The 19869-nt window shown below is 54.3% G+C and overlaps 2 protein-coding genes across 3 annotated transcripts; one reads left to right on the top strand and one right to left on the bottom strand.

Moving 5' to 3' along the window:
- Positions 1-26: 26 nt before the first annotated feature.
- PSMA7 (proteasome 20S subunit alpha 7) lies at positions 27-5675 on the top strand. Its single transcript, XM_055433930.2, has 7 exons — positions 27-248; positions 2239-2365; positions 3022-3146; positions 3774-3896; positions 4316-4435; positions 5090-5152; positions 5447-5675. Exons 1-7 carry the CDS (start codon positions 153-155, stop codon positions 5537-5539), a joined length of 747 nt encoding a protein of 248 aa, XP_055289905.1. The 5' UTR covers positions 27-152; the 3' UTR covers positions 5540-5675.
- A 1683-nt stretch (positions 5676-7358) lies between these two features.
- Positions 7359-17892, bottom strand: LSM14B (LSM family member 14B). Of its 2 annotated transcripts, XM_055433928.2 has the most exons (10): positions 17594-17892; positions 15520-15683; positions 14272-14407; positions 13425-13541; positions 11178-11345; positions 10873-10950; positions 10515-10676; positions 10014-10164; positions 8977-9162; positions 7359-8498 (listed from the first exon to the last, which is right to left on the bottom strand). In XM_055433928.2, exons 1-9 carry the CDS (start codon positions 17718-17720, stop codon positions 8991-8993), a joined length of 1275 nt encoding a protein of 424 aa, XP_055289903.1. In that variant the 5' UTR covers positions 17721-17892; the 3' UTR covers positions 7359-8498; positions 8977-8990. The 2 variants fall into 2 exon arrangements, with proteins under 2 accessions (XP_055289903.1, XP_055289904.1); XM_055433929.2 differs by lacking the exon at positions 13425-13541.
- Between the last annotated feature and the right edge of the window lie 1977 nt (positions 17893-19869).

Here is a 19869-nt window from a genome sequence, read left to right as displayed (position 1 = left end):
CGCCCCGGGACGCCGCCTTACGCCGGTAGCGTAATCCGGGGCGCCGGGGGCGGGCGGGCGCGCGCGGCGCCGGCGCAGCAACGTTGTGAATCGCCGGCTGCGCGGCCGTGAGTGTGCGCTTTTCCCGGGCCCGGCCGCGTCGTCCCGCAGGCATGAGTTACGACCGCGCCATCACCGTTTTCTCGCCCGACGGCCACCTTTTCCAAGTGGAGTACGCGCAGGAGGCCGTGAAAAAGGGCTCGACCGCGGTGAGCGGGGAGGCGGGGCGCGGGGGACGGCAGAGGCCCGGGAGGCTGGGTGGGGCCCGGGCGAGTCTCGCCGACCCGCTTCCCCGGGGGACACGCTGATGGGCGCGCGGTGGTTCGGAGCCTAGGGAGGCATGGTGGCCTGGGGCGCACACGGAAACTGGGACTGGGGCGCCGCTGCGAGAAAGGAGCGCCGCAGGCGGCGGTCGCGAGTGCAGGCCGGGCGGCTTTTCGGGCGCCGGCTTCCGCGTACGGGCGAGCGGGGCTGCTGGTTCCTCGACCCAGGGCTCTGCTGGCTGCGGGCTTCGCTTCCCCGCGCCGTGTCCGGAGCCGAGCGCGCGCCTGCCGCCGACGCCATCTTGGCGGGGGCCCCCGCGCGGGCCTGGGGGGCCGGGGGCGGTGCGAGGGCGCGGGGCTTGGAGAGGCAGGGCCCGGCCCTTGCTAGTTCCCGGGCCCTCCTTGAGGGAGTATGTGGCTGGGGCGGACGGAGTCTGGACAGCTCTCAGGTAGCCGACTCCCTCCTCCCTGTTGTCCACCGCCCCCAGAAAGTACTTGCTCCAGGCCCGGGGCGATCTCGAGGACAAAGGGCGGCCGGTGTCAGCGTCAGCCCTGCAGTTCCCTGGCCGCCGGCGCGGCGGGCAGGCTCCCTGCTGGGTCCGACTGCTGAGTCCTCCCGCCTTGGACCCTGCCCCCGACTCGGGTCCCGTCGCACCTGAGCTATTTGTAATTTAGGCCGCTGCTTCAGGTGTGACTACCTGTTGTCTTTAAGATACCTGTCAGTTTATCGGTCAAAGTGGATGATGGGTTTTTGTGGGTTTTTTTTCCCCCCTAATCATTTAGTGTTTCAGAGACGTGAGTAGGCAGAAAACACACGGTTCTGTGAATTTTGAAGTATTTTTTATTGCATGAATCTCGAAATTAAGGCCCCCAAATCCACTTTCTGACCTACCTCAGCTCAGCTTGAAGACTACTGGGGGAATGTCAGCTGACAACCCTCCACCGTGGGCCAGCCAGGTGGCTGCCTCTGCTTGCCCTGACTGCTGCCTCTGGCCTTGGCAGACGGTTTATGAGAAAGCTCCTTGAAATCTAAAACGCTGCCACCCGGTGCTTCTCTGCATGGGACATGGAGATTTCTAAACATCCAACAAGGCTGGGACCTGGCCCCCCACACTGAAGAATTAGCTGGCCCAGGTGCCTGTAGGGCCAAGGCTGAGATACCCTGTCCAGACTGAGAGAAATTGCTTTTACAAGTGATTGTCTCGTTTGTGTCTGCTGTGCTTTGAGTGGGTTAACTGGCAGCCAATGTGGTTTTACCCCCATGTATTTAAAACATCTTTTTTTCTGCTATAGTGTCAGCCATAAGCAGAGAGCTATGGGCCTCCCAGTAATAGTTGATATGTTGTTCACCTGATACCATACCAGGCACTTCACACCGCTGTGCACATTGGTTTCAAAAGTGCAGGAGGGGGAGTTCCTTGGCGATCCAGTAGTTAGGACTCCGTGCTTTCACTGCTGTGGCCCAGGTTCAGTCCCTAGTCAGGGAACTAGGATCTCTTGAGCCTGGTGGTATAATCAAAAAAGAAAAAAAACAAGTGCACAGGAGAGTGAGGGAAGGATTTGGGTACAGTTTCACAATCACAACAACACTGCTTTTGGAACACCTGACTTCACTGTTAGGGACTCACCCTCAAGCTTTAGAGACTCTGATTCAGTGGGTTGAAATGACACATGTCACAAACACATGGATTATATAGCAATTATTCTTTAGTTGTAACTGAAACTACATATCAGTATTTTAAGGCACAAGACTAGGTGCCTAGATGGTGATGCCTGGGCTAGCTCTTCCAAAAGTGGATGAAGACCCAGTTTGCAGGGTGTGCGTGCCCCTCCAAGGGTGTTTACAGGACCATGTTAACATCTGCTCTTAGTGCTGTGTCTCTGGTGGCAAAACCTCTGGTCAGTTTCGTAAGCACCCCATTGATATTTATTGAAGGTCGGTGTTCGAGGAAAAGACATTGTTGTTCTTGGTGTGGAGAAGAAGTCAGTGGCCAAACTGCAGGATGAAAGGACAGTGCGGAAGATCTGTGCTCTGGATGATAATGTCTGCATGGCATTCGCCGGTGAGTCTGGGGCCAGCACCATGTTCCTGTCTCTTGGAAGAACGGCCCTCTGGAGGTTAACCTAGTGAAAGGGCTATGGGGGACATGTGATTGGGTAAACCAAAATCATTTAAAAGAAAGATTAGGCCTTTAAGAAAAGGGCTGGCCTCAGTTTCAGGGGTAGGATCCTCCCCAGGAGGCTGAAGCAGAGGGGCTAAATGAATAAACAGTTCCAAAAAGAGGGGCTGTGCTGTCTCCTCCATTGCTGCTGTCAGGAAAAAGGTCAGCTGTCCATAGTTAACCGTCTGTCTATGAAGTGGGGAGAGCTGGACAGCGCCCTGCTCTCGGGATGTGCGGTGTTCTCGCACTTCTGTGGTTTCACTCATTTCCTCCTTCAGCAGGAAGATCCCAGTTCCCCTAGAGATTGACTTGTCAAAGACCTAGTGTGTGTGTAGCCTAGCACCCATAGCTCCTTAACCATGCAGCTTTCTCAGAGGATTTCACAGAGACTGCTGGTTCCTCTGTGGGGCTCTCAGAGTAACCTTGGTGCTGCCTATTAGGACCAGTTTTAGAATCTGCCCAAGGTTATCTGCTGTTTATGAGTGTGATCTGCGCCATCCTTGACAATTGCCCAGATGAGGCATGACTTAGGGGCACTGTCTTTGTGATCCTTGCAGGCCTCACTGCTGATGCAAGAATAGTCATCAACAGGGCCCGGGTGGAATGCCAGAGCCACCGACTGACTGTGGAGGACCCGGTCACCGTGGAATACATCACCCGTTATATTGCCAGTCTGAAGCAGGTGGGTGTTCCTGCTGTGGCTGGGCTCTGGTGATGAGCTGTGTCCTGGAGCGTCCTGCCGTGGGACATCACTGTGGGGAAATCAGGAAACTGCACTTGTTCCACAGGCACAGTCCTAACTTCGACTTCCTCATCTGCAGTTTTACTGTTGTTTATCCTTTTCAGTGGCATTTGTGGTGGTCTTATTTAGTGGCCTGGCGTAGTCCAGATTCATATTTCTAGAGGGACATGATGCAGTTTTTGTCTTGTTGTTCTGAATGACCAGTCACCAATTGTGAGGGGGCTAAAAGCCACCCCCGCTCTTGGTGAAATCTTAGTCACCTGTGAAGCTGGTGTGTAGCCAGATTGTGCCTGCTGTCAAAGTAACTCCAAGGAACCCCAGCCACGTTCCATGATGCAGTTCTGGTCTTTCTAAGAATGACAGTGTAGCACAGGAAGGAGGAATGCTGAAAATCCAGGGGCTTGTTCCATTTTTCACTTGAATTTCAAGTAATCTGAACGTGGGCTCAATCTATTTTCATCCTTTTGTTAAAATCTGTGTTTGGAACATGGTGTGTTTTATTTGTGGTGGGTTCTGGGCGGCCTCCGTGTGGAGGCTGCAGTATCACTGTGTCTCTTTCTCCACTAGCGCTACACGCAGAGCAACGGGCGCCGGCCGTTTGGCATCTCTGCTCTCATTGTGGGTTTTGACTTTGACGGCACCCCTCGACTCTATCAGACTGACCCCTCAGGCACATACCATGCCTGGAAGGTGAGTCCCTGACGAAAAAGGGGTTTGGGGCCATTTTGCCTGTAGAAGCAGTTTTGGAGGCTGTTGGGACCTTGAGCTGGCCTCATCCTATAGAGAAGTGTACGCATACACACATTGTGTGCTCATGATACTTGTGATGCGGAAGCCAGGATGTTGTTCAGTGTTGATGTTTGTGAGCAAAGGACAGTGAGCTGTAAGGACACGTGGTGTACACAAGATGCTGTGTGTCTTTCATTAGAATCCCATTCTTGGTGGGCATGAGCACCAACTCCAAATAGGCCTTGGCAAAAAGAAGCCATGGGGCAGGGGCAGGACCTCCCCCAGCCCAGCTGCCTCTCTGCAGCACATAGGAGCAGGGTGGCACTGGCTGGTTCTGGATCGTTGCATTCTGTGCCATGTAACACACATATCTCTTTCAGGCCAATGCTATAGGCAGGGGTGCCAAATCAGTGCGTGAATTCCTGGAGAAGAATTATACTGACGAAGCCATTGAAACAGATGATCTGACTATTAAGCTGGTTATCAAGGCCCTTCTGGAAGTAAGTTTGTGTTTGAAACCTGGGCAAGATGAAAACACCCATGCTGTGGTGGTGGTGGTACTTGGCCTGGGGAATGGACAGCATGGGATGAACAGCCTAACGTATAGGCAGCATGGAGAGGCGCAGGCACTCAACGGTACCACCAGGCACCACTTTGGTGCTTTGTCAGCTTCTTATACATCTGGGGCAGTTGGTATCAAGTGGCTAAATTGGCCTAGAGTTCAGACTTTCTGAGGCTCAAGCTATTGCTAGAGTCAGAATTAGAACCGGGAATAACGGACGGGAGCTGTGAGGTCTTAGACTTTGTCAAGACCTTGGAGGTGCTGGGGGTGAAGCCAAAGAGGCAGAGGGGGATTACAGCTTTAAGGCTAGGCTGGGGACCAGGCATCAGGCCTCGGTGATGGGGCAGGCTGCGAGCAGTTAGCAGGGCCCTGAGTACATCTGCCTGCAGGAGGACGGACAGCAAGCCTGCCCAAACCCAGCTGTCCCAAGATAGGAGGTCTGCTGATATCCCAAAGGACTGCATCAGCATGCAGCTGGGACACCCAAGTGTCCCACCCCTCCCCTTGTGTGGCAGTTCTGGGTTCAGGTTCACGGGGTACTAAGTTTGGTCGAGGTGGGTGAGGTGTCTAACACTCTTTTCTCCCCTCGAAGGTGGTTCAGTCAGGTGGCAAAAACATAGAGCTTGCTGTCATGAGGCGAGATCAACCCCTCAAGGTAATCACCAAGTTGGTTTGCTGTCCTTCTCTTTGGGTGCGTTCCCAGTGGTCAGGGCAGGGGGCAGTGCCCGTTCAGAATTGCTCTAGTGCCAAGAAATGTTCTTTCCAAGGGTCCCCACACGAGTGGAAAAGAAAGCATTCCCACACTGACCATATACATGTTGGTTCCAGCTTGTCCCCAGGGTCAGCCACATGTGGCTTTGCTCTCCTGTAGAAGCAGCCAGAGGGGGGCATCTGGGACTTAAGTTTGGGGGCACCTTGTGTGGCTAACCATACACTGTTCCTTTGGTAGATTTTAAATCCTGAAGAGATTGAGAAATACGTTGCTGAGATTGAAAAAGAGAAAGAAGAAAATGAAAAGAAGAAACAAAAGAAAGCATCATGATGAAATGAAATTTTGCTTCTAACGATTTTTAAATTCAAATCATGGCTGATTTCCAAAAGGATACATAAGTGTTTCCATTCCATTTATCCATAATGTCCAAGTGTCCTACAATAAATTTGCCTATTTTTTAACCTTTCTTTCAGAGGTGAATGCATCTTTTAGGTGTACAGATCGCTCTTTAGGGAACTTGCTCACTTTGGGTCTCTGGAGCATTCCTCTCTGCTCCTCCTCACCAGGCTCTAAGACAAAGTGATGGCTGAGTGGGATCCCTCCCTTGGGATTTGTGGGAAAGCTGTATGGGCAGTAGACAAGAGGTGCCATGGAGGCAGAAACTTGGGGTTTCTCAGGTTTAAGGATTCTAGACACAGGATGACCGTTTCTTCTCACACGTCCTTGATGAATGTATGATGTCAGGACAGAATGTGCTCAGTTTAAACCTGAAGCTCACTTTGCAGTGCAGCTCTGGAACTGGTCTTGAATTTCTGGTTCTACTAAATCAGGTCAGCATTACTCCTGTTTTGATCCTTAAGACTTCTGGTCCCTACCCCCTCTCCCTTTTTAGCCAGAAAGATTATCCTCCTTTTAGCTTCCAGCCCACTTATAGAGTAAGTGATGGTCCTAACCTTTGCCTTGGTAGAAAAACCCCAACCACCCCTCTGCCTGCATAGCTGTCTGCCTCTTGTGGGCTCTGCCACCAGCTTTAGCGATGGTATTGCCTTTTGGCTTCCAGTACCGCAGGAGAACCCAGAGGGCTTTCTTGAGTCTATGGGCTGGTGGTCTCTTCTGACTGCACTGGTAGTTCTCCAGGGCTCTGCTCTGTCTTGTCTATGGCTTTTCTTGAACTGAGTTCTTGGTTCAATGGATTATATCCGTCCATCAGACTTCTGAAGAGTACAGGGAATTCCCTGGTGGTCCAGGGGCAGGACTTGGCACTTCCACTGCTGAGGGCCCCCGTTCATTCACTCTCTGGTCAGGAAACTAAGATCCCATAAGCCACACAGCACAGCCAAAACAGTGAAGAGGCCTAGATACATTGTAAACTCAGCCTGAAGTGTCTAATTGTCACAATGATTGTCAGTTTAAATTTTGAATAGTAAGGTTAGTCATAAGTGGTAAACTGACTTAACTATATTTAGAATCTCTAGCAGAGAAATACCTGTTGAGCTTGAGTGTGGAGTCACCTACCTAGTTTAGAATTAGTGTTTAGGCTGGTTGTATCCAGGTCAACTGTGGAAGGTATTTATTTTTCACTGGTCAAAGATGTCAGTTGTCCGAATGGAAAGTTGCCAAGAATTTATTCAAATTCTGTAACTACCACCAGGGCTCAGGACCTGCTAGGAGTGGTAGACTGCCCAGAAGAGGATTTTGGCCAGAACACAAGGCTGGGTCCACCTGCTGCCTGGCCCTGTCCTGAGACTAACCACCTGGATGCCCATTAACAGTGACATGAGGTGCTTCCATCTGGAAGTGGCCAGGTCTCTGCTTTTCTCTTTTACCAAGGGTTCAGCCCTGTAACATGTTATAAAGCATCAACTTGAAGTTCTGGGGGTGTGGAAGCTGCATTAAGGTAGCAAGCCTTCTGAAGCCGGTTCTTTAAACCAATGTCCCAAGCGTCCAGAGAGCAGATCCCTCACCCCAGAAGGGCCTGGCTGACGGCCCACACCCAGACTGACCAGGTCTTGCTCACAGCACCAGGTGTCCCCAGAGATCTGACCAGCTCAAGGCCTGAACAGCACACACACAGCATGCATGTGGGACGGGCATGTTAACCCTGATGTAATTTAGGCAACAGAGTCAACAGGACTATTTCTAGAGCAAGAGAAGAGTTTTAAAGGTTTGCGTGTTTATTTATAATTACAAGTTTACATTACTCCAACAGAGCAACCCCATTGCTATGCTCTAATTCTTAGCCATGAAGTCCTACAAAAATAAACCTAAGCTTTTACAGTAACGTAACACAGAACTAAAACCTTTTTACCTACTTAAAGGGATTTAGTTACCAAGGTGCTTATGTTCACCACAATGCCCTGTCAGAGGGAACATGCTTCTACTAAAGGTCTCATGCAACGAATTTATATTCCCACCCTCCCCTCCACCTACCAGTAAAACAAAAACATGAAACTATTTACAACTGAGAAGAAATATGCTCTCGGTCAAGCGACCTCGCAAAAAAAAAAAAAAGACTGGCTCATTTCCAAGTGGATGAGACACCGAACAGTGTTCGGCCTGAGTCCAACACTGACTGGCCCAGGTCAGGGACTGGCGAGGACAGGCACGCCACAGAGGGGCTTGTCCTGGGTGTTCACCCCGACCCCAATTCCTATGGAAGCCACGCTCCAACTGACAGCTCACCACCAGGAGCCCCCCACCCCGACCCCACCAGCCCCTACCTTGACATTGCCCCTTGGGATGTCAGGGTCATCTGCTTTACTTATACAACATGATCCGTGGGACACTGCACTTTCCCTGCCCTAGGCCCACCCGCCCCCACATGCCCCCGTGCTGGCCATGCCCGGCTCCCGGGCCCCACCTGTGGCAGTGGGGGTGCCAGGCCAACAGCACCCGCGGCCAGTTGAGTTACAGAGATGCATTTGGCTGCTGCATTTGCCAAATGAAATTTGGTTCCACCTTAAAGTCAAAGCTGTCCAAGAAAGGTCACAAAATGAGGATCACGCTTTTACTCTAGAACCTTTCTGCAGAACACCAAAACCTTGGAATCAGGCTGTGCACAACTAAAAAGGAAAAATAGGCTAGGACACCTCAAAGCAGTTTCCCATGTACACTTCCCCAAACAAGAAGTTCTAACTCAGACCACATACAAGTTCAGTCCAAAACTTAAGTAGTAGCGTGGAACTTTCCAAACTCAGTAAACGAAGTGACCATGTCTCCCCCAGTAAGTGCAGCGTTCTCCATCGTCCTCGTAGACACGGCCTGGCACCCGTGCTGCTTCAGCAAGAGCCTTTGAGAAGACATGACACCTGGTGAGTGTCTCACCAGGCAGCTCGCCAGCCCAAGCCCAGCACACCTTGACCTCCGATGAAGAATGGGCTACTCAACCTTCCCCCGACCCCAAGTCAGCCAACAACCTGAGGTCATTGTTTTTGTCCACACTGGGGACTGGAAGGCAGCTCCAGGTCCCACCTGCAGCTCACGCACCATCCAGACCCTAAGGGGCACACGTGATCCCTTGACCTAGTTAAAGATGCAGACTCGGGGGCACTGCAGGGCCAGGCTGGGGCTGACCCCCAGCTTGTAATCATCTCTCCTGACTGACCACACTAGAGAAGGAAACACCCCAGCCTTCTGTGCCTGGACCCTCACTCTGACAACCTGGGGACTGAGTCCCACCGTCCCCGAGAACCCCCCAAGTGATTCATTAAGATTACGGGGCCCAGTTTGGCCACGATACTAAAGGATCACGAAGCCCCCTCACTCACCTTTGGCTGCCTCCTTACACCCTGCCGGTCCCAGCTCTGTGGGAAGTCGGGTTACGGCGGGTTGCGCCGTTGCCCCTGCCCCCTCGAAATCCACCCCGGAAACTACGGCCTCGGAGGAACCTCCCTGACACCCCGAAGGTCTCCGTGTTGAGCTTCCTCTCCTCAGCCCACGTCGTCCGCCTGGAACTGAACCACAAACAAAGAACGTGAAACTGACTGCAGCAGGCAGCTCCTCACACAGCCTGGGGAGGAAGGACAGATGGTGACTCATCACTGGAGCCATGGGGGGCGGGGACGGGGGCGCGGCCGTCCAGTCAGGACCGTGGAGCCGGAGCCTCTGCACTGCAAGGGTCTCTCACACCTGCAACCTCTTAAGGCCAGCACAAGACCGCCGTGTGCTCAGGGGGAGGGGAGACAAGAGCGTCTTCCTTTCCTTTCTGCTGCGCCCCCAGTGCCCACTACTCCACTTGAGTAACGAAGGGACCTGAGTGTCCATACCATGCTCATCCTGCAGACTCCATTTACTGTCTAGCATGTCCCGGGCACCACCTGGGCATCAGCTGTTTGGTACTAAAAGCAAAGCACATACGAGTCCCCGGCCTCAAGCCATCAGGTTTAAGAAAATCGTGGATACCCTTGCCAGCTGCCTAGATGGCAAGGGCCTCAAGCTAGCAAGGTCAGACCAGAAAGCAGGTCCAGGCGAGGTGGTACAGAACTGAATATCAGCAGTACCAGTGGGGAGCACTTTCCACCCCCACCTTGATGGGGAAAGGGCAGCTGAGCAAAGAAGGGCCTGGACCTGGGTCAGATCACTCCAGCACCAGTGACTGCCAGGGCTCCCAGGCCCCCACCTACTGCTGGTGCCACTGGGGCTACTGTATGCATGATGGTAAAACTGAATGAGGGCCCCAGAGATCTGCCCTGAACCTGAGATCTGGGTTTGGTCTGCATGGGAGCATGCCCCAATCTCAAGAGCGCAGGTACACCATCTCCACACCAGCTCCCCGAGGCCTTGCCTGGTCCCTCAGCCCCCCAACCTGGTTTTGAGTTCAGAGGAGATGTTGTCAAAGAAGGACTTGGACTTGTCATAGTAGCAGTTGGGCCCCAAGTGGTCCTCCTCAGCAGGGGCCTCGTCACTCTGGGTCACCACGGCCAGGTCCTTCTCTTCCCCTTTCTCCGCTTTGTCATCTGCACAGAGAAGCAGAGCACTGAGATGCCAGGGAGCAAACCAAGCCCCTTTCACCAGGACAGGTCCCCACTGGGCCACTCCAGCTGACTGAGGTTTTGGGAAACGCCGGGAGTGCTATGCGCTGAGTGAAAGCTCTTCTGCTCCTCGGGGCTGGTCTCTTTCACCCCGCACTGCCCCAGGCCCTGCAGTCGGCTCCTGTCCCACCTCCAGACTCCTCTCCTTGCCAGGAATTCCTTATATGGCAGGCACACCTTCCCACTGACCACCATACCCAGCTGCCCCCCAACTCCAGATGTCTTTCCTTGACCTACTCTATGGACACTCCTGGGGTGAGGGCAAATTTTCAGACCTTTAAAATTCAGTTTCTTCTTAAATTCCTTGTCCAGCTCTTCTCGGTTGAACTGGGCATTTGCACTCTCAAAATCAAAGTCACCTTCAAACTTGATTGTGTTTTCCTTGATGTTAGTCGGACGGCTTTGCCCTCTGGAGCGGTTCCTTGTTCGTCTGTTCCCTGTGAGAAGAAAGGGTGGCCTTGGCTGTTAAGCCATTAAATCAGCATTGCTCAGCGTGAGACAGCAGACCAAGAGGGACAGAATACACGGAAGCCACCACTGAACCCGGCCCCTGAAACCATCACCCACGATCAGCAGGCAGGAGCAGCGAGCGGAGCACAGCTCCCCAGAACTCTAAATGGCAACAGCTGTTACCTGAGCGCCGCCTCTGAGGTCTTCTGTTCTCATCGTTCACCTGCCCTTGAGTTTGCACAGCTGCCGGCTGAGCTACATCTAAGGTGCAGAAGGGAAGAGTTTAAGGCCAGCGCCCGCAGAAGCAGAGCCCAGCAAGGGACGTGGGCGGCACCCCCAGGGGACACGCGGCAAGAAGGTGTCCTGCAAAGCCTATAGGGCTTGTGAAGTGTGGGGCCAGGGGGTCTAGTGAAAAAAAGAGACCCCCTCCAGGAAGTGCTGTGCCTTGAGAACATGAATAAAGGCCAGGGAAGAGAGCAGTTAAGTACCGGGGCTGGCCTTGCTGCCAGGGGGGGCCGGGCGCCCATTGAGCTGCATGCCCACGGTGCCCTTGCCAGGTAACAGCTTCTTGGAGTTCAAGTTATCAAGAGATCCAGTCTGGACGGCCTGCTCCACCATGGGGCTCTTGCCGACTGAGACAGATGGAAAGCTGGCTCCTGAGTTGAGGAGAAGAGGATTTAAAAATGGAGAAAAGGAGCAAGCCTCACACCCCGCACCCCGATACCTGTCTCCCAGCTGGCAAGTGAGGCAGGAGAGGAAGGCAACCGCCTTGAGAAATTCTACCAAACACAGCACAGCCCCAACCCGTGCCATCCCCTGCATTGAGTCTAGGCAGCAACAAAGCCAGCAGGCTCCCTTACTTAGGGCACCCCGAGAAGGGAAACCCCTACCACCACGAACACCTCTCAAGTGCCTTAGAAAACGCTTTCCCCAAACCACACAAGCTCTAACTCCATGGGGGCTCAACAGTCCTGAGATGCTGGTGAATTCATGGTCTGAGAATGTGTTTCACTCTGGGCCCTGATGGACAAGAACCATCTCAGTCTGGCATCTTTCACAAAATGCAGTGGTCAGCCTTTGAAGTTAAAAATGCTAGAACATGGTCATGTCTGCTTAAGGCGCAATACAATCAAAAAGGATGAAGCGATCAGAGCTGATTACAGAGAAGTGACAGCCTGTGCTCCTCCCGTGAAGGCTCATTGTTAGAGCAGGGTTCCCAGGCTGCCCTTGGAGCAGGCACTGCAGGAGTCTTTCCCCGCCCTGAGGCATCCCCAAGCCTGAGGGCAGAAGAGAAGACTCGGAAGCCAGTCTTGGCAGAATTCCCAGCTCACAGGAGGGGTTCAGCCACAAGAGGAGGCCAGAGGGGGAGGTCAGGCCATCCCCCCTTCCCACGTTCCTGTGGGCACTGTTGCAATGGACAGCTGAAGACTAGGTGGAGGTGCACAGACTTCTGAGACAGAATGAATCCTAACTATGGAGTAACTGTTCGGAGAAGCAGCCCAGCACACATGAACACAGGACAGCCTACCTTCTGTTCCACACACAACAGAAACGACTGTGAGAAATTCCCTGTAAAGATCAGAAGTACTCAGAAGCCAGGCCATACACACAAGTACTTTTATTTTGGCCACACCACAAAGCATGCAGGATCTTAGTTTCCTGACCAGGGATCGAACCTGTGCCTCCTTCAGGGAAAGCATGAATTCTTAACCATTGTACTACGAGGGAAGTCCCCACACTGGTACTTCTAAGTGTTCTCTGTGATGGCATTAATTAACCTAGACCACTTTCTCTGACAATTGCGTCACTGAGCACGGCCTTCCCGCAACAAGACACAGCTGCGTCCTACTCACACTGTAACCAGACTGGGCAAGAACCTTGGGCTTGTTCGCTTTTCACAAAAACAGACCAGTCAAACTATCTTGCCCTTAGAGCAGTTCTATGTAAAGAGCCCTAAGAACCACCAACTATCTCAGGCAATTTTTAAGTGGGGAAAAACCATCACTGCAGCCATAGCTCAGATCCTCTGGCATCCATGCAGGAAAGCAACACAAGCAGGTTAACAGACTGACAGTAGTTGTGGGCTGTAACGGAAGCGCCAGGTACCATCTTGGACCAAGTCTCTGCAATGGTGAGGGCGGCACACACAGCGCTCTCGTGTCAGATTGCTGGTGAAAGGAGAAGGCCCAGAAAGGTCAAGAAACTCCCACACGTGCAGGTGCCCGGCAGACAGGTGGCACAAACCAATGTTAACAAGCCAGGGATCAGGCCCACTGTTCACCTGGTCCACAGCTCAGGTTGGCCACCCAATTTTAATGGTGCTTCTTTCCCAAAGATACCCGAGGCCCCCGATTCCTCATGCCCTGGGTGGTGAGGAAAGTGCCACACGGATTCCAGAGCAGTAGGCGATTGCCCTGCAGGGGGATTGCCCTGCATTCTTCCCCACCAGAAACCCCAGAAAGGGGCCTTCTGAGCAGAGGTAATTATGATATATGTGAAAACAGGCCCTGGACTCAGGATAAGTGAACAAAGTGCACTGCCGGTTCTCTCGAATCAGTTGTTGAAAACTGTGGAAGTCATTACTCCAGGATTGCGTGCAGAACCACACAGAAGCACTTGAACTGATCCATGGACTCAGTAAGTTATTTGCTACAGCTACTGTCATTCTGGGCTACTGGTTTACCCCTCGCTCTTAGCTCGCAACACGGCATGCAGTTCTCCAAAACTGCTGTTACCCTTGGAAGTGAGCTGGTGTGGCTCTGAGGACATGTCAAGCTCTGAAACAGGTTGTGGAGATGGAGAAGAACTAGGGCTGGAAGCCGCGGCTGAGGCTGGAGGGCTTACCAACTTCTCTAAAAGAAGATAAAGGAGACAAGAGCAAACAAGAAAGCACACAGGTGAGTAAGAAGAGACTCCGCTCGCACCCAGCAGGCTCTCTCATGGGGCACTTTGTTCACACAAGCCTCATCTAGGAGGAGGGAGACAGGTGAAAAGGGCTCCTGCACTGCAGGAGCAGTGGTCAAGACGGCAGGATTCTTACAAGCATGACTCATGAGCGAAGTGGGCAATGCCTGCAACTCTGTGGTCTGAATATACTGCAAACCTATGGCCAGGTAACCCTCAGTCTACGCGAGTAGAGAAGAATTTACTGAGCTGTGGGGGAAATTTCACTTTTTGGGCAAAGCACTGACAGGAGAATGATAAAAGGATAGAATAGGTGGGTGTTGCATTTAACTTTTATATTTATAGGCTGACAAAGGTGTAAGTGGTTAGAACTCATCTGTAATTACACGTATCAGTTATTTCTTCCTCGAAGCAGACGTACCACAACTTCCACCCAGACACAGGCTATTTTAAAGGAATTCTGATTCGATTCATCTGTTTCAAAACTCATACTGCTGCCTCTCTCATTTGAGGAATTACTAATTTCTCACTAGCTGAAGGGGCACTGAGAAAGGTACATTACACAGTATGCACTACAATCTGGATGTGACAAGAATACAGTGTCCCCACCACCAGGGTCTGTGCCCATCTCCTGGATGTCACAGCACAGGCAGTTCACAGGTGGCAAAGGTTACTCACCTAAACCCAAGGAAGCGGCATACTGCTGGCTAAGCAGGGAGCTGGCGGCCAGCTGGCTGTAGGGCGGCATCCCTCGGAAGGGGCTGTAAGGCACGTGTGGCTGGAAGGAGGAGGTCGAGCCCGAGCCCAGGGAAGACTGAGCAATGAGACACACAGGTGAGAGCAGCACAAGGCCTCCCGTCACCCTGCCTGGAGAGCATCGTGCAGACCAGCAAAGGCAGCCAGGCTGTCAGCCTGTGTTCGCAGAGGCTGAGGCGGCACCAAGGCGCATGAGCCTCCAAGATGGCATCAGGGAGCTCAGAACTGCCCTTTCCATACTTTATCCCCAGTTCCACCAGTCTACGAAATTCTAACACAATCTTCTCCTAACTCTATGAACCCCTCTAATGACCCCCTGCTGCCTATGACCAGAAACTCAAGAGGATCGAGTTCATCGACTAGGCCCTTCCCCCAACATTCAGGGGCCCAGCTGTGCCACTAGGGAATTGTCTCCACGCATCTCCTCTCTGGCTCTCCACCTTCAGGCAGACTGGTGCCTGAGCCCTGCTGTCTCTCAAGGACTTGCTCAGGTACTTCCTTCTTCTCAGCTTCCTACAGACACTCATTCCAAACCTTTCCGAAGTCTGGCCTGGGGCTTCTTTATGGGCTTCACAGCCCAGAGTACAAGCTCCTACCTCCCAGGGGGCAGGCTCAGTCCCAGAGCCTCCTGCAGTGTGAAACCCAGAAGAGTCAGTGACTGTGGAAGTTTACAAGTCAAGAAAGTATCAGTCTGGGCTCCCTAGTAATCCAGGGCAAATGCCCTAACGCAGCAGGCAGGCATGTGGTGTGAGACCTCCAACTTCAATGTTCCGCAACTCTGAATACAATGCCTGGACGGTGTGGAAAGAGTTCCGCTGACCCAAGTCCCTCCAAGAATCTCTGCTGCTCATAGCACACCACTGGGGTTCCAGGCTTACCCAACCCGACACTAAGGACAAGCCCCCCAGGTGCATATCAGTAATTTTCCCTAGAAGCATCTCGCCCCTACCCCTCCCAGCACACCCCCTCCCTATTCAGTACACCCCACTACATGCTAGAGGAGGTTAATACCTCCAACAGAACACCAACCACCTAGACAAAAATTCAACTACTTTTCATGAAAAGATCATTCTTTGAGTTGAGCACTCTGGCCAGATGACATCAAGTTCCACTTGGAAAGCAGTACCTCTTAGAAACAATGCCCACACAGAAACACAGCGAGGCACTTACTTGAACGATAGCAGGATCCTGAGGGAGCGTGTGCTGAGCTTTTGGAGGTTCACACACAGTAATATCTTTGATATCACTTCCCCGGAAGATGATGTACTCATAAATCTCCTCTCTAGGGGGGGCAGGCCTATCTGTGGGACGGTCTTCAGTACCAAAGGACCTCACTTAGGGGTTGAGAAAAAGCAGGGTTAATTTGAATTAACCTCAACCAAGTGCATTCAATCAGTCCCCTCCTAGGAGCCATCTACAGCACCCAGTTTCCACGTTTCAACTACTACCCACCCCCAATTATCAATGGAGAAGAACCCATTATCAACTGACAAGACCCCAGCTGTCAAAGCTTCAAAAAGTTCTAGGTCACAAAGGACAAGGCAAGATTCACGAAGCTCAATATTCTCACTTTCAAACACAAGCCAGCGCTCTCACAAAATGAGCCGTCTGGTTTGCAGAACCCCCGTTCACATCTGACTTAGCAGATTAAACGGCCCCAAAGCTGCTTTTTAATTGAAACTTCACAACAAACACATCAGTCCTGGGGAGTCTGTTTTCAACAGAGAAAAGCCGTGGGTTGAGTGCTACCCTCACCCTTCTGTCCATAACCAGCCTGGGAGCAGCTGGTAGAGAAACAATGGGAGAGGGGGGCCCTGAACATGGACGCCCACCAGCGGTGTCACTGTCTCCTAGAAGAACTTCTTAGGGGGTTAACCCCTAATGGCAGGGTTCAAGGAGCCCAAGCAAGTGTCTCCTCCTGGGATCTCTGAGGCACAGATGGGCTTGAGGCTGCCTCTAACTAATTTGAGCACACTGAGGACCAGGGACTACTCTGGGCCTCAGGTTTTCCAACCAGGGTCTCAGGCCAAATGCAGTCAAAAGTACAAATGACAATATAATCTTATAATACTAATACTACTTAGTACTATTACAAATTAGTACTTATACTAACACAATACTAATAGTACTGGAGCAACGCGTCCATCCAAAAACTTAACTACTAGTCTTTAGAAGGGCTATTCCCAGAGTTGGGAAGTGACTGCGACCTAAAGGCCTGGGGCTCTAACACAGAAGCGTGGGCGCTGAGCCTTGACCCTTGAAGCCCAGCAAAATGTCCTTAGCCTAACAAGACCCACCAACCACACATGGCTTCTGTAGACCCGGCTGCACGCAGCACTTCTAGGAGACAGGGGAACCACACCAGTTACCTTCCCGGAGGATGAAGACAAAGGAACTTTGGGGCCACCTCCTGCCTCAACACACTCAGAAAGACTCTGGGCTCCAGCAAAGGCACAATGCAGCCATCTTTTCCCTAAGTCTCCCAGGACTTCAGTGGGGTTACCAGCGCCCGCAGGGAGGGGCCTGTCACCAAAGGATAAACCCACAGACTGAACATCTGAATTAGAGTAGGAAGGCGCTTTCAAACGGAGTACCTAGCCACCAACCGATGCACTTATCCTGGCAGGAGAATCCATTAAGACGTGGTATTTGTTCAGGCTCAAGGCCCCAGCTGCTTAATAGGTTCCAGAAGGGCTTACAGGAGTCATTTTCTCACCCCCCGCCCCGCCAGCGTCCCGGAGAGGCCCGGGGAGACTCGGGTCTGCCCGCCCCCTCATCCCTCCCCTCCCCTCCCCCCAGGGACCGGGTTTTCTCGGTGCCCGCGTCCCCCTCGGCCCTAGGGCAGGCAACCCCAGGAACGCCGAGACCCCACCTGCAGAGGTGGGCTACGCCACCACGGAGAACGGGGGGGCGGCGCCGCGGGAGCTGGACCCGCCCCCACCTCCCCACCCCAACTCTGGGCAGCGCGGGGCGGCCGCTCACAATTACGCCGCCTCCGGGGCCGGGGGAACCCATTGTGCGGGTCGAGCCCCGGAGTGCAGCAACGGGAGAGGGGCGGAGGCCGGGGCGCTCCGGGGGGCGCGGACCGGATGTGAGGGCGCGCCGGGGGCGGGGGAGGGGCGCCCGGAGGGTGGGGCGGGACTGGGGAGGGGGCGCGCTGGCGAGGTGGGGGTAGGGCGGGGGCGCGGGCCGGGCTGTTGGCGGGGGTGGGGGCCGGGCGGTTGGGGCGGCCGCGGGGCGCTACCTTTGGCGAGCGCCACCGTGGAGTTGTCCGTGTCGATAGTGTAGAGGATGCCCTCGTAGCGGATCTGCGCCTTGGAGATGAGGCTGATCTTGCTGCCCAGGTACGGGGTGCCCGAGGAGCCGCTCATGGCGGCGGCCGCCCGGCCGGGCCTGGCCCGCTCGCCTCCGCGCGGTCGCCTCGTCGCCCTCTCCTCGGCCTCGGCGCCGCCTCACCGCCGCGCGAGGGCCTGCGCGGGGACTAGCGAGCTAGCGGCGGCAGCGCGCGACCGGGGGCTCTGAGGGGAGCGCGGGGGAGGAGGGGCCACAGCAGCCACATCCGGGGCCTGCTCCGCCACGCCCCGCCCCCACACGCTCGTCGCCCATTGGCTCGCCTCGCAGGCCTCCCTTTAAATATGGCCGTGCCGCCGGCCTGGGGGCGGGCCCGCGATCTGCGCCTGCGCAGCCTGCGCCGCCCCCCGAGGCGGGCTTTCTCCTGCTCTCCGCCCCACTTCTCGGCTGGCTCCCGGCGGACCCCGCGCAGGGTGGTAGCACGAGACGCGACGGGCAGGACTGGGGGAAGGGTGGGAATCGGCCGGGGCGGAGCGCGCGTGCGCGGGGGGGCGGGGCACACGTGTGGCGAAGGGGCGGGGCGCTAAGCTCTGCCTGCTGCGCGTGCTAATCTCCTCGCCACCCAGGGGCAGAGTGTCAATGGACAGTGTTCACGGCTCTCAGTTTCCCCTTTATAGCAGCTTGCTGGATATGTTTCCCCGACCCTGGGCGGGAAGGCCAACGTGCGCCCCAACTCTCCCGTTCCCCAGGGGCGAAGATTGAGGGCTCCCTTCCTCGGGGAGTGACGGGGGGCCGAGGTCACTGCCCGCGGAAGTCGGGGTCACTGCCTGTGGGGTGAAGGTGGGAGGCCGGGGAGGTCTCTTCCTTGAGGTTAGAAGGTAGGAGGCCGGGCCATAGTCATTGCTTGCGGGGTGGAGGCGGAGGGTCGGGGGGCAGGGTCTCTTCCCCGGGCGGACGAAGACGGGATCAAGGTCACTGCCCAGGAGGTTAGGGTGGGGGCCACCCGTCGCGCGTGGGGCGCCGTAGTAACTGCGGGTACCGAACGCTTCCGGCGTGTTGGCCGCTAAATATAACGTGCTGAGCGCATCTTCTCCTTTAATCCCGCCCCTCCCCTCTCCTGCGGAGGCGTTCCGCGTCCCTTAAAATAAATCGCAGCCGCGCCACCAGGGCCTCCGAGCCCGGCCTGACCTGGCCTGCTTGCCGCCTTGTCCGGCTCCGGCTGGAGGCCTCGCAGTGAACTGGGAAACGGGTCGCCCCTCCTGTTCGCCAGACCCCTCTTCCCTACACAGCCCTGTACTCCATGGGTGGTTATGTCTGCACTTGCTGTTTTTTTTTTTTGGTCTGTCTCTCTCTTGACATGAAATCAGAGGCCAGTATTGGGTCGTGTAAAAGCTTAATGAGTGGTGACCAGCATTTTACAAAAACGAAACAAAATGAGGCGGAGAGCGTCTCAGGGACAGTCCTCTGGATTTGGGAGCCGTTTATTTCAGGTACACGTATTTAAGTGGGTACTTGACCAAGATGTTAAGTGCGCTGCTTGCAGTAAGTGCCCAGTGAAAACGTGAGAGCCACCGTAGTGAACCCCTTATCACCCCATGCACATTGGCTCTGAATCCCCATTTTACAGAAGAAACCGAGCCCTGGCATGGGAGGGTCACCTGGCCCGCAGGTTGCAGATGCCACAGACTCCTGCCCTTATGAACCCCCTGGTCCCACCCTGCAACAGAACAGTATTGGGTTGGAGAAGAGGGAGCAGAGAAGTGGAAGACAAGATGAAAAAGCCTTCAAAGTTTAACTGCCAAGATTTAGCTGTGCTTCTCTGCTCCTGGAAATGCACTGGTGAGGTGACCCGTGGGTTAGCCCAGCTCCAGTAAGAAAGGTCTCCAGGCCTGGAGGCATCTGCCCATTGTCATGACACAAGGCTCTCCCTCAGCACAGCAGTCTTCCCCAGGGCGTGCATGTGTGCTACAGTGCCCCCCCCCCAGGTCTCCTCAGCACCTCAGTGACCATCTGAGCTGGGGTCCCCTGTGCAGCTGATGCCCCCCCCCGCCCTGGCCACTATCCAGCTCCAGAACATGACTTGCCCCAGGTCACAGGTTCTGTAGCTCACACATCTCGCCACAGCCGTGTGCGCGGCGGGTGGGGCTGCAGTCTTCATCAGCAGGAGCCGACTCAGCCATGGACAGGGGCGCTGGGTCGTGATCTCCAGAGTCAGGGCAGGGGCAGTGC

This window comes from Moschus berezovskii, chromosome 15, assembly GCF_049115385.1.
Source record: "Moschus berezovskii isolate FMDL1 chromosome 15, NW_MosBer_1.0, whole genome shotgun sequence".
Classification (NCBI taxonomy): Eukaryota; Metazoa; Chordata; class Mammalia; order Artiodactyla; family Moschidae; genus Moschus; species Moschus berezovskii.
This window is presented reverse-complemented; position numbering and strand designations above follow the sequence as displayed.

Bases quoted from the DNA above. Each gene is read 5' to 3' on its own strand.
- PSMA7 (XM_055433930.2), top strand. From the start codon at position 153: ATGAGTTACGACCGCGCCATCACCGTTTTCTCGCCCGACGGCCACCTT. The intron at 3,897-4,315 runs GTGAGTCCCTGA...TATCTCTTTCAG, and splicing joins GCACATACCATGCCTGGAAG to GCCAATGCTATAGGCAGGGG. The intron at 4,436-5,089 runs GTAAGTTTGTGT...CTCCCCTCGAAG, and splicing joins TTATCAAGGCCCTTCTGGAA to GTGGTTCAGTCAGGTGGCAA.
- LSM14B (XM_055433928.2), bottom strand. From the start codon at position 17,720: ATGAGCGGCTCCTCGGGCACCCCGTACCTGGGCAGCAAGATCAGCCTC. The intron at 14,408-15,519 runs GTAAGTGCCTCG...CTCATTGCTCAG, and splicing joins AGGATCCTGCTATCGTTCAA to TCTTCCCTGGGCTCGGGCTC. The intron at 10,951-11,177 runs GTACTTAACTGC...TCTGCACCTTAG, and splicing joins TGGCAGCAAGGCCAGCCCCG to ATGTAGCTCAGCCGGCAGCT.